The sequence below is a fragment of the Lissotriton helveticus genome, chromosome 4_1 (assembly GCF_964261635.1).
Source record: "Lissotriton helveticus chromosome 4_1, aLisHel1.1, whole genome shotgun sequence".
NCBI lineage: Eukaryota > Metazoa > Chordata > Amphibia > Caudata > Salamandridae > Lissotriton > Lissotriton helveticus.
The window spans coordinates 1,525,748,531-1,525,762,766 of NC_136063.1; the positions used below are offsets into that span (position 1 = coordinate 1,525,748,531).

Sequence of the window (14,236 nt, forward strand, 5' to 3'; positions counted from 1 at the left end):
TTCCCCACGCGCCGGTGAAGCCACGCAAGCCCCCTGACCCTCTGCAGCCGTGACGGAACCATACCGGCCACGTGCAGATATTTCTGCTTCAAGTATCCCTCAGGCCCACGGAGGAGACGGAGGTTGCGGTCCAGCATCCAGACGAGGCGGTGGAGGAACGCGGCGAGTCCTGACCAGAGCCCAAGCCGAGAGTCCAAGGTCCGAGGTATCCGGAGGCCCACCCGTAACAGAAGTCCGAAGTTCGTGTCCGTCCGGCGTCGTAGCAGTCCAGTCCAGTCCGAGGCCTTCCGTTCTTGCTGCCCGGTGAGTACCGTCGCTGGGGTAGTATCTAGACAGGGTCAATCTAATTGTCTCTGGTCCGTGGGTTTGGGGTACACAGATCCAACACGAAGTGTCCACTTAGGCGGATGCGGGTCCTGACGTGTCTCTTTATGAGACCGGTAAGTTCGTACTGTTTTAGCAGTGCATCTAGTTTCTGTTCTAGTCCGTTCTGTTCTCGAGAGATTCATGTATTCTGTATTCCAGGTAGTATTTTGTCAGAACTGTTATTTTAAATGTCATTCATGTATTTTAATGTCGTAGTATGAAAGTGGTGTAATTATCGTGTTTTATTGTGTATTGTATTGTGTCTAGATTACAGTTCAGTCATGCCTCTGTTTTCCAAACTACGTCAGTTAAAAACTAGAAAAGGTCTGTTAGAAGAAGCAGTTCCTGTCCCGCCTAGGGACAGTCCAGGTCATTTTATGTATCAGAAGCATGGCATAAGTGCCATATTATATCTAGATTTATGGGTGGAGTACACCAAAGAGTTAGAAGAAAAGTATAGATGGCCCGTATCAGGTACGTGGGATGCCGAGTGCATCATGCGAGTAGAAGAAGCATTATGGAAAAAGAAAGCCAGACAGTCACAGAAAGATGCCATCGAGTTATGGCGCAAAGAATCTCATAAAAGAACCGAAAAAGAAATCAGAAAGTCAGAATTAAGTAGAGAATCCTTAGTAAGAGCCCAAGAAAGGGAACTAATCGAGATAGGTGAACGAGTTAAAACCGAACAGTCAGACAGACAGAGGAATGCCCTCATTAAGGGTATGTATCCTCTTCTTGCCAAGGGCTTGCCAAAAGCGACCCCGGAAGCATCCAGTAATTTTCCGCCACCTTTAGTTCCGACCAAGCTACGTCACAAACCGACCGCAGCTGATATTTTTATTTCGTCCTATTTGGACGACACAGTCCCAGAATATGCAAATCCTGTTCCGCCAGTTCCTGTAAATCATGTAATTCCTGCTCCTCCAGACACCGGGGCACCTTTTGCAGTACCTGCTACGGTACCCCCGGTTCAGCCCGTAGTACAACTTCCCGCCACATCAGTCACTCTGCCAGCACGAAGAGTATCGGTCGGTGATTCTAGTATAGGGGCCGCAGGAGGAGGTCCTCCTGGTACCCCGCCGCCAAGTAGGCGTTTAGGAGCAGTAGAGTTACATGAACGTGCGTTACAGCGTACGCCCAAATTTAAGTCCGTTGCAGAAATCAGGCGAGCTCTTACTGAATGCTGTTCTGATCCAGTCCCAGGCGAGGATAGCATGGTTATATATTCCATGCGTATAAGGCAGGTGTCCGAGTATTTGGTCACCCTACCGGACATGAAAGAAGATCTAGACAGAATGTATCGTTTCATTCGTACAGGACAAGATCCAGAAAGTATTGCTGACGTCATGTCTCACAGGAAATCCGAGACCCAGTTTATGCTATTAAAGTTCCTGATCAATTGTTTAATACGGGAACAAGATTCCCCGACTAAAGATCCGACCGAAATGAGAATCCTGACAAAGTGGAGTGATAATATAGCCGAGGGTAAGCACAAGACACTCAATAGTATAGAGCATATGTACAAGAAAATTCGTAAAGAAATAATAAGGTTACACGAACAACGCAATGAAGCTCTAGGAAGCGAGAAAGAAAATGACTCTTTTACTGAAGAGGTAGGGGACGAGAATCCCGCCAGAATAGCGTATGTAGGTAAATCTAGATTTCCAGACCGATATTTGCGTCTAGAACACAAGAAAGTCTTTCATTATCCAGCACCAGAACAAGGCTCTCTAGAACAAGTATTTCAAGCTACCGATCACATTCTGAAATCACGAATCGGTTATAGTGAATTAAGTACCATGCATGAACAAGAACTAGTCCGATCAGCAGTCCGATGGGTTACTGATTCTACCACTTTTCCAGACGAAATAGTGGCACAAATGTTTCTGAAACTGCCCCCAGCCGAGCAGCGACTGGTGGGTATGTATATGATCCAGCACCTCATTACATTGTATGAGGGTCAACATTCTGATCCAGGTCCGTTACATGATGTCCTGAACGAGTTACTCCAGTATAGATGGAAAGGTTTAGGTACCGATTTAATTAGTGTCATTCTAGAACAGCGCCACAAATATAGTACGTTTTTGAACCCGCATTTTGTTCATGTCTCACCTCCAGAAAGTAAACCGTTTTACATAGACAGACAGCATCCGCTACGAGAAGTACACCCAGTTAGGACAGCGGCTGGTGAGATGCAACGAGTATTTGTTTACACCCCAGTTACCAAGATGGAACTCTTAGAAATGAAGAAATTAATTCCTTGTCATGACAAAGATCCAGCAGGGTTCCACCGAGAATTAAAAGACATGCTCCGTATGGGAGAATACACGTATCCAGATATTATTAAAATGTTAAAAGTCCTGTTGCCCGCAGGGATATATGAAAAACTCAAGGAAAAAGATTGGGAGGTGGGAGAGAAAAAGATCGATTGGGCAGCTCTAGAAGCTGAAGATAAGATACGAGTACCAGGTACCGGTCTTGGAGAGAAATGTAAAGAATTACCAGAACTGTTAATACAAGTTTTACCTAGATTATTGGCCACTAAAAAGGAAGACTGGGATGCAATCTCAGCCTGTAAACAGAAACAAGACGAAGACACTAGTGATTTTTATTCTAGATTTGAAAAATGTTTCATAATAAACAGTGGCTTGAAGACGAGTAGTGAGTCATACCCTCATCTTTTTGTTACTAAATTAGTCGAGAATTCAAGTCCACAAGTTAAGAATCGAGTTTTGAAAGTCGAAAGTACATGGCAAGCTAGTACCCCGTCCCAGATGTTACAGATGCTCCAGTATCACCAGAATAGAATCAGAGAAGAGCAAGAACACGAGAGAAGACGTATGAAAGACACGAAAATGAAAGTACTAGTTGCACAATCTGTTCCTCAAGACAGTCAGAAGAGGGGTCCGAATCAAGCCAGTCATCCTGCAGCTCCCGTTAAAGGGACATGCAATTATTGTAAACAGCCAGGTCATTTCATAAACGAGTGTGCAGTTCTGAAACACAATATAGCTACTGGTAAAACTAAAGAAAGACCACGTCCGCCTAGACAAGAACAAGTTTCACAGACTTCTCAGCCACAGAATGCACAACAGACAGTTCCAGCACCGCAGCCTATTGCTGCAACACAGCATGTTACACAGCAAATGTACCAGTATGCCCAGTCTGAGTATCCAGAGTATCAACAGTATTCATGAAACAGCCTAGAGAGGGAGGTAGGCTTGCCTCTCATCGAGATTCCTGTAGATCAAGAAGGTCCCTATGTTCATAGTCAAGTATTAGGGAAAGACAGAAAGTTTCTGATTGATACAGGGGCAAGTAGGACTACTATAAGTCACGCCGAAGTTCCAGGGGCTCCGCTCTCAGGCTCGAGAAATGTTTCCCTTGGATTTTCAGGAAAGCCTATTGTAAACGAGATTTCTAAACCAGTTACTCTAGAAGTAGGTCCATTGTCCCGAACTACTGATCTATTACTTACGAAGTCATGTCCAGAAAATTTGTTAGGCATTAAGACACTGAAAGAACTAGGTGCAGTCATTTGCTGTTCCCCGGAGGGAATAAGTTTGTTTTTACGTGACTTCAAGGGTCACTATGTATTACGAGATTTTGATCCGAGATTGTCTAATGTTCCGCAGCATCTATGGGCGCAAGGTCCAACTGATGTTGGCTTCATGCAAATCACACCCCATCGTGTGACTCTCAAGCGAGGTATAGTCCTGCCACGAATCAGACAGTACAGATTGCCACCTGAGGCTGTAGCAGCCTTATCCAAAATTATTGACGAGCTCATGGCTCAAGGAGTAGTTGTAGAAACTGACTCCAATGTATGTAATTCTCCGATCATTCCAGTCATGAAGCGTACTGATCCAAATGCACCCCCAGTATATCGATTAGTGATTGACCTTCGAGAACTCAATAAATGTATTATTCCTCAGTATCCAGTAGTTCCAGATATTTCATCCCTTTTGACAGCCATTGATTCTGAGGCAATATTCTTTACCGTAATCGACCTCAAGAACGCATTTTTCAGTGTTCCAATTCATCCAGATAGCCAGTACCTTTTCGGTTTTTGTTTAAATGGAAGGAGCTATAAATTCACACGAGCTCCTCAAGGTTTCACAGAAAGTCCTAGTATTTACAGTCAAGCACTTAAGAGACAACTAGACAACATTCACATGCCAGCTGACACTGCCCTGCTCCAATATGTCGATGATCTACTGATCACAGCCCGTTCTGAACATGCTTGCGAGCGAGCATCGCTCACAGTCCTGTATTTTCTAGCCGAGATGGGGCACAAGGTGTCCCCTTCAAAGCTTCAATTCTGTGTCCAGCAAGTGATCTACTTAGGCCACTTACTGTCCAAGTGGGGTAGGCAGTTGATACCCGACCGTATCCAGTTAATAGCGAGTCTTCCTCAGCCCAAGACACAGAAGGAGGTGCGTGCTTTTATCGGCCTTACTTCTTATTGCAGGCAATGGATTCCTCAGTATGCATTTCTAGCCAAGCCACTGATACAGTTAACGACACAGGAGGCAGCCGTATCGACTGTTCTCCCTTGGACATCTGAACATACACTTAGTTTCAATGAGTTAAAGAAAGCTTTATGCCAAGCTCCTGTTCTAGCAACACCGAACTACAGTAAGCCTTTTACACTTTTTGTCACAGAACGTGATGGTACAGCATTATCTGTTCTCACACAAGATCAAGCAGGACAATACAAGCCCTGTGCTTATTTTTCTAGCACATTAGATCCAGTAGCCCAGGCTTTGCCTGCGTGCCTCAAGTCAGTTGCAGCCACAGCACTAGCTATCAGACAAAGTGATTCCATAGTATTAGGACACTCCTTGACAGTACAAGTTCCACACTCCGTGGAGGTTCTTTTAAACCGAACACAGACTCAGCACTTGACAATTGCACGTTTGACAGGTTATGAACTGACACTGTTCCAGCCACACATAGAAATCAGACGCTGCAACGTTCTAAATCCTGCTACACTGTTACCGTCAGTTAATTCAAATCCTGCCACACATGACTGTGTGGAAGTAGTTAACACTATGACTAAGCCAAGACAAGATCTGACAGATATCCCATTACCAGATCCCGATCTGACACTTTATGTGGATGGTTCATGTATGAGAACAAGTACAGGAGAACTAGTAGCCGTGTATGCAGTGACTACTGACACTGAAGTTATTGAAACACACCGTATTGACACCCTGTCTGCTCAAGCAGCAGAGCTAGTTGCTCTGACACAAGCCTGCATACACGCCAAGAACCTGAAAGTTAATGTTTACACAGATTCACGCTACGCATTCGGAGTTGTACACGACTTTGGAGTGCTCTGGCAGGAGAGAGGTTTCATGACTTCTCATGGAACCAAGATTCAGCATGGTCTCCTTATTCAAGCTCTGTTAGATGCAATACATTTACCGACATCTATTGCTATCATGAAGTGCAAAGCACATACGAAAGTTACCGACATTATTTCCCAAGGTAATGATCTAGCAGATCGAACAGCCAAGCTTACAGCTCAGACATCAGATATACCAGTTAACAAGACACCGACATCCACTCTAGAACAGACTACTTGTATGACAGTTAAGGACCCTACTCAAGATGTCATAGATATCCAGTTACATGCTACTCCCGAAGAAATCAAGAAATGGTCCGAACAAGGAGGGGTCCAGACAGATCAGGGATGGGTGACAAAGGGTAGAGCCACATGGTTCCTCCCCGACTCAATGGTTCAAGTCATTATCAATACCGCACATAGTCCAGCACACTTAGGAGAAAAAGCCATGTTAGACAGTATCCAGAACATTTGGTTTAACAAGCATTTACGAGCTGCAGCCAAGCAGAAAGTCCGTACCTGTATGATATGTTGCCAGTTTAATCCAGGTAAAAGTGTCCCGGTGGAACAAGGTGGATTCCAGCCCCCTGACCACCCTTTTGAAGTCCTCCAGATGGATTATATTCAGATGGAGCGATGTCGAGGTTTCAAGTATGTCCTTGTAGTTGTATGCGCTTTGTCCAGGTGGACAGAAGCATATCCAGTCCCAGATTACACAGCCGCGACCACTGCCAAGCAGTTGGTTCGTGAATATTTCCCCCGTTATGGACTCCCTAGGGTCGTATATTCTGATAACGGCCAGCCATTCTCATCTGAACTGATGAAACACGTTTCCCTGTTGTTAGGGTACCAGTGGAAGTTCCATTGTGTACGCCATCCAGAAGCAGCCGGTCTCGTAGAGAGACATAATCAAACCTTGAAAATCCGCATTGCCAAAGTCTGTCAAGAAAAAGGTGTAGACTGGTTAGTTGCTCTGCCAGTCGCTTTATTTTATATGCGCATGGTCGCACATTCCAGATCAGGTCTGTCCCCGTATGAGGTCGTTTTCGGCCGCCCCCCAAATATGTGGGGTACACCTAGACCCCGAAGTATTACAGATGTTTCCAGTAATATGCTGACAGATTACCTAGCTTCCTTGATGTCTGCCCTACACTCTTGTCGTTCACAGGTTGCCGCTGCATTTCCCGACAATACTGAAGTCAAGCCACACGAGATCCTTCCTGGCTCCTTGGTTCTCGTCAGGAATTTTGATCGTTCAAGTCCGCTGGAGCCTCGTTGGAAGGAACCGAAGCAAGTCCTTCTGACCACCCGTACGGCCGTGAAGTTGGAGGGCCGTAAGGGGTGGGTCCATCTGTCTCACGTCAAGAAGTTTCACGGACTAAAACCTAAAACTTTTGCCAAGGACTGCATTTTACCTAAAGACTGCCAAAATACTATTCTTAAGGACTGTCCCGCAAATGACATTGATACCAAGCCTCCCCTGTTAGAGAAAACTCCGCAACAGGAGTATAAGTTGAAGCTCCGGTCTAGTAAATTAAGTCAGCCAGTTTAATTGTCTAAGTCCTCCCCTAGGTGAAACGGTTAAATAGGTATCTGACATGTAGGAAATAGACCCCATAGTGAGAGAGTTAGTCAAAACTCAATCCGATGTATCGTTTTTCTCAGTTTTCTATTGTTTCTCAGCCTGATGGTTAGCTGCACGAGTTATGCATTTCATTTGTTTTCCAATTTCTCATGTAAATAAGTCTTCTAATGCTACAGTAGAACACACGTTTAGTGATCTGCCTCCTCATGAACTATCTTATCGTCTTGCTATGCGAAACAATTCATTTATCCGCATGTTACATTATTCACACCAGACCAGCAATGCCACCAATTGTTGGGTGTGTGGTCGACTCCCCCCTTTCCAGACACCGAAGGGAGTTCTGCCAATGTTTCCTTATCCATTTTCACATAACGGTTCATGTGGAGCATGGTCCACGTTAACGTCATCCTCAACTGATATGTCCTTTCTGAACAGTACATGTTTTCCAGACAAGCAAGGTCTTCCCCACAGAACAGGGTTAGATCTAGAAAATGAAGTTTACAATTTGGGTAATTATTCTTCGAATTTCATGGTCCTGAATGTTCAGTCTGATTCTACTCCAGACTTACCTGCTATGTCAGTATTACCAGTCAAAGGTGAATTATGTGTCAGAAATAATGGTTCCGTACATGTAGGACATAGTGATTGTACTACTATTGTCAAGTATAGTGACAGTGGGAAATCTATTTTCAAAGCTTCACGTCATTCTTATTTTATTTGTGGTCAGACCGCATATGTTCGTTTGCCCCTCGATTGGGAGGGAACTTGTTACATTGCCTTCCTACTGCCACCAGTTTTTCTAGCCCCACCTGACTATCATAGGAACTCCCACCTAGTACATACTAGACACAAGAGAGGACTCCCGATTGTTGATTATACTGAAACTGCTCTAGAACAATATATAGATCTCAATAAAGGTTTCTTTCCCTACTTAGGTACTGTCTCGAATAGTAAACTGATACGTAGATTAACCAGAACCCTTGAAGCGGTAGTGACTGAAACTACTTCTGCTCTAGGTAACCTAACCGAAGAGCAATCTGCTATGAGAATTGTCGTGCTCCAAAATCGTCTCGTTCTTGACGTCATACTGGCCGATAGAGGAGGAGCATGTAGAGTCATCGGATCTAGTTGCTGCATTTTCATTCCTAATAACGCGCCGTCTGTTTATTCAGCCATAACCAGACTTCATAAAATTGCCCATCTGTTACACCAAAATCCAGGCACCTGGACATGGTCCGGTTGGTTCTGGAGTATAATTTCTGCCTGGGGATGGAAAGTATTGTCCTTTCTAGGTATTGCAGTAGCGATCATATTCAGTTGCTGCCTCTGTATACAATGTGGCCCTGCGATTTGCGGCATTTGTGCTACCTCTTGTATTCCTAGTCCCAAGTCCCGTCCTAAATCCCATTCCAAGACAATTCGAGACGAGCAAATGATACTCTATGAAATGATAGATGGTATCATGAATATTGATGTTTCCTGATGGAAACGTAGTGACAAGGAGGGAATGTGGAAAAGTAAATTTTGCCATGTTCTGTGTCCCTACGTGTTCCCCATCTTATGTTATGTGTGCATGATTAATATGCATATGTATTCCCCATGTTCGATTAAAGACGCAATTACAGTTGTGTCCATCTCTAGTATGCCAGTTCCAGTTCTCGTGAATACAACGAGTATTAGGCCTATGTAAAGTTACGTTGCCACGTTTCTCAGTGTGCACGTTATTTCATTGAAAAGTCCCCGTTTCTAGGCCTCAAAAGGGCCCGGACACCAGATTCAGCTCCTGTCTCCTGAGCCCTCGCTGAGGAGCGATACAGCCCCCACCTGTATTCCTGACCCTTCACTTACTTCCTGCCTCACAGTGCCCGGCTCGGCCTGGCTCTGCCTGCCAGTCTGCCAAGAGTATGTTATGATTCTAGTTATCAGTCCAGTCCTCCTTCTCTGCATTCCTAAACTACTGAATCGCATCAATAGTTTCCGTCATGGTCTAGCCTTTACGTCTCCATGTAAGAGAAATACTGTATTAATGGTCATTTAATATTCCTCAACACGCACTACATGTAGAATAATTCATGCACCAGTCTTAGAATCTGTTAGCCTTTACCCCGATAACTTTTGGATTCTATCAACATGTTCTCTAAACATCAGATACTAGATAGTGTTTAGGTACATGTCGCTCTGACTCTCCAGACTTCAGTCTCTCCCTCTAGCGCAGAAGTCATAGCCCCCAGCTTCTCCTAGTAACACGTCATTGCCAGTTTGCGCGCACCACTAGGTTAGAGGTCCCGGCTCCTTAGGTAGCCCCCTCCATGTTTCCGCCCCATTTATGACATATTCTGTTACGTTTACATCACATGTCTATGTATACGCCCTGTCCACACCTCCTGTTACACCCATTTTCACCCTTATCTTTCGCGACTGCTATGCACCCCACCCACTGCTCCGCCTATTGTATGTACTGTAATGCAATTGTTTTAGTATATATACTTGTGCATTGTTATTAAAGTTGTGCAGCGCTGCCATCCTATTTCCGTGCAGGTTGTCCTGTTCCTGTCCTTTATGCTGTATTAAACCTGCAAACTCCTACTACCTCGAATCTTGACTCTTATTTATTGAGCTATCTGTTATTGTTATATCTAGTCAAAAAGAGAGGTATTATTTATTTATTTACCACAGCACTCTGCGCTCACGAAGCACGCACCTGACGCGACTTCGCGAAAATATATTTAAAAATAATATAAGTATATTATAAGTACAAATATATTATTTTTATGAATATCTTAGATAATCTCTTGCCCTAATATGTCTATTAAAGACACATAAATATAATTTTAGAACATAAATTGTTTTTGCGGGATTCGAGCACCCATCGAGCCCCAGCACATATATGGCATCATGCGGGACCCGCCACCACCCAAGCGTCACGTACCGTAATGCGCATGTGTTGAGAATGCGCGGGAGCAGGATTAGCTGACTGGTCGCATACCAATCGTGCACATCACGTAATATTAATGGTATGTGATGTAACTGAAAAACACGCAGTCGTCGCGCACCGTACGCAGACCCTTCACGACTTTTCTAAAATGTCGGCTATAATCCGCACACCCACAGTGATGTGTACGCTTTGGCTGCCCGACTCCGGAAAAAAAGTAAAAAAGAAAATAATATAAATATATTAAAAGAAAAGAAAAATGTAAAGAATATTTTAGTTTGAATTTTTTTTAAAAACTCTTTTTTGCAATTCCCAAAACTCTTTTTTGCAATTCCCAGAAAAAAAAGATAATGTTATTTAATAAATAAAATATTTATAAATAAACAGTTAAAAAAACTGTAGAAAATCAGTACAAAAAATATTTATAACTGCTATTACACTTAAAAATTAGCATTTAAAAAACCTTTAAAATTCACTGAAAAAAAACATAGGTTTTAGAGACGTTATAGTTAGAAATTAGCATTTAAAAAAGCTTTGAAATTCACTGAAAAAACCATAGGTGTCAGAGACGTTATAGTTAGAAATTAGCATTTCAAAAACCTTAGAAATTCACAGAAAAAACCATAGGTTTCAGGGATGTCATACTTAGCTGGACATTTCACTCGTACAAAACCATAGAAATTCCTCGGTTATAGTTAGTTCTGCTAACTATAACTCGCGCGCCCGCAACAGAGGAATTTCTATGGTTTTGTATGAGTGAAATGTCCAGCTAACTATAACACCCCTGAAACCTATGTTTTTTTCTGTGAATATATATATACATATATATATATATACATCACACAATGTGGCAGTGGATTTCAAGCACTGAAGACTTGAAAACAATTCTAACACTCTTGTTCTTTTAAACTCTTTATTTAGCAAGCTACATTTACATAGCATGACCCCCAGTATGTGCTTGAGCTTCCTGGAAGACCAAGATAAATTAAGATATTCAGACTTTAGAGTGGCCTCTGGAAACACACATTTAATTTCTGCTTTTCAGGATGTCTTGACCTTTATCTCAAAAACCGAACATTGTATAAAATTGAGGAACGTGTTGGGACTCAGGAAAGTCCTCTGAAAACCTTGACTTTCCCGAAAAATCTGGGATGTCTGGTTACACTAAATGAAGGTAACTCCACCTTCCATGGGGCTTAATTTATAATTGCATTTTACTAGGGTGGATTTACCACACTGGAACAGAAAATGCACATGAGAATTTACCATGCTCCCCTGTACCCTGCAACTCGGCTCCATGTGTGGTATTGCCATCAACTTCTAATAATAGAATTAAAAAATAACCTGGTATTTGTAAAGTGCAAACTAATCACACCTAAGGGTCTCAAGGCGCTGGGGGCTGTCGGGGAGATTAAGCGAGCTATTGTCCAGAGTCACAGGGTGCTGGGCTGAGTTGCCACTGGCGGAATCAGTCTCAAGGTAACAAAAACAGTGGTTGGTAATACAGCTATCAATGCAGATATAAACATGGTCAAAATGATACGTCTTCTAAGTAAATGTATGTATGAATTCAGAAATGTACACTGCATCAGACAGTTTATAGGAAGTTTTATTTAATTCTGTTCTATTATAAGCATTACAATGAAATACATATTTTATTTTCTGTTACGGGGTTAACTGATGGCTAGTGGCATGATTATGAATAGGTTGGGTCATCTACGCCCCCCAATTTTCTAGCTTGTAGGATAACTAGATTCGATTTTACAGAGCATATTTCCATATGGTAAAAGCTCATGAGGCTTTGGCTGCAGCAACAGCCAAGCCTCACCCTATGTATTTGTTTCTTGTTGGAGGCATACAATGCTCCCCTGCCATAATGTACCCTCCCCTTCCCTCCCCTGCTGTCTTCACCCTGTTTCTCACTTCCATCCCCCACCTCCACCACAATTCCCCACATACATTTGCAACCTGCTCAGAGCAGGTGGTAAATTTATACGGTAAAACCCACAGAATTCACAATTTCACGATTGAGAAAATAGGATCCTCATGGTAATTCCACGTTCTACAGGGATTAGCTTGTACTTGCATGCGACTCGGACTGGGGGGGATTTGGGAGAGAGGGCGAGGGGTGGGAGAAAAGTAGACCAAAAGTTGTTTGTGTGTGTAAAAGGCCGCTTTATTAAGACACAGGTGCACATTACAAACACAAACCTTGGCAACGCCTTACAAAACTAAACCTCACTAAATAAATAAATAACTACAAACTCAGCCCCCCGAACCCTCCCCCACCCCTAAAACATTTGAGCCCTCCCGCTCCCAACAATACATCAATAACAATATAACAGCATTATAACATTACGTCATCAATAAAATTACATCATCAATAAAACATTTAGTCATTAAACAAACATACGTCATCGTTAAAACTTTATTCGTCCAACCACAATTGCAATAACAACGGTCAGGTCCTCCATAACCATAAACCCTGCCTGACCCTGCACTCCTGCAGATACCCCCCCCTCACAAAACTGAACGGTCAAACCATGACCAACATACCCCAGCACTTGTCAAAGAAATACTTGAACTAATACTCAACCAGCAATCTGCCTAAAAACCGTAATGATACCCAAAAACACCGCACAGCACCTGTGTCTAGCGACGGATACAAATACAAGAGAAACAACCCCTGCACACCGGTAGCCCACAAAACAGCCTTTTACTTAAAAAAAGAAAATAGGGGCAAAAAACCCCCAAAAAATGGGGAAAAACTGAGCAGCGAGGGGAAAAGAGGAGCATTTAAAGCGAAAAATTGAGGGAGGGAGGGTGGGACAAAAAGCTATGAGCCCACCTAGCCACCAGGTCACCAAACCTAAAATGGTGGCTGGTAGGCAGTGGGCGGGGGGTTTATAATTGGGCTATTCTGGTCCTACTGGACCAGCCCAATTCTAGAAACTTCTGTCCCTCTTAAAGGGACACCCCTCGCAGCTCTCCCAAACCGCCCGGGGGAGGAGACCTCCCGGCGGTCGGCTCCCTCCCCCAAGCCCCCCTTGGGAGAGAGGGCGAGGGGTGGGAGAAAAGTAGACCAAAAGTTGTTTGTGTGTGTAAAAGGCCGCTTTATTAAGACACAGGTGCACATTACAAACACAAACCTTGGCAACGCCTTACAAAACTAAACCTCACTAAATAAATAAATAACTACAAACTCAGCCCCCCGAACCCTCCCCCACCCCTAAAACATTTGAGCCCTCCCGCTCCCAACAATACATCAATAACAATATAACAGCATTATAACATTACGTCATCAATAAAATTACATCATCAATAAAACATTTCGTCATTAAACAAACATACGTCATCGTTAAAACTTTATTCGTCCAACCACAATTGCAATAACAACGGTCAGGTCCTCCATAACCATAAACCCTGCCTGACCCTGCACTCCTGCAGATACCCCCCCCTCACAAAACTGAACGGTCAAACCATGACCAACATACCCCAGCACTTGTCAAAGAAATACTTGAACTAATACTCAACCAGCAATCTGCCTAAAAACCGTAATGATACCCAAAAACACCGCCACCCAGAAAGGTAGGCGGGGGAAGCAACGCCTCCCTTTCTGCCCCCCAACCGCAAAGCGAAAGACAACCAGAAAATCAGCGCTGCATGGCCAATGCCCGGGCTAAAACCTCACGAATCTCCAACAAGTAAAGTTCCATGCCCACACGGGACAAATGAACTCCATCATCCCTAAAGAACTCAACAGCCTCAAACTTAATGTCCCTGTGTGAAATCCTACTGAAACCAAGGCTCCTACAGCAACGAGACACCTCCGAATTCACTTTCTTCCTAGCCCGATCGACAGCCCTGGGATTCACCGCTCCCCTCCATATCCTGCGAGGAATTAACTCTGTCCAAAAAACATGACACCCAGCCCATCGTTCCTTAATGAGGCCTAAATCTCGTTTCATAGCTCGCAGCAAGACCACACCTTTCGTTGCACATA

The 14,236-nt window shown here is 43.6% G+C and overlaps 1 protein-coding gene across 1 annotated transcript in view; it reads left to right on the forward strand.

Annotated features, from left to right (window-relative positions):
• The first annotated feature begins 624 nt into the window (after positions 1-624).
• Positions 625-14,236, forward strand: part of LOC144827583 (uncharacterized) — a 111,844-nt gene continuing 98,232 nt past the window's right edge. The window contains exon 1 of the mRNA XM_078685837.1: positions 625-735. Coding sequence (XP_078541963.1) covers positions 648-735 — 88 coding nt within the window. The 5' untranslated portion in view covers positions 625-647. The remainder of the gene's footprint in view (positions 736-14,236) is intronic.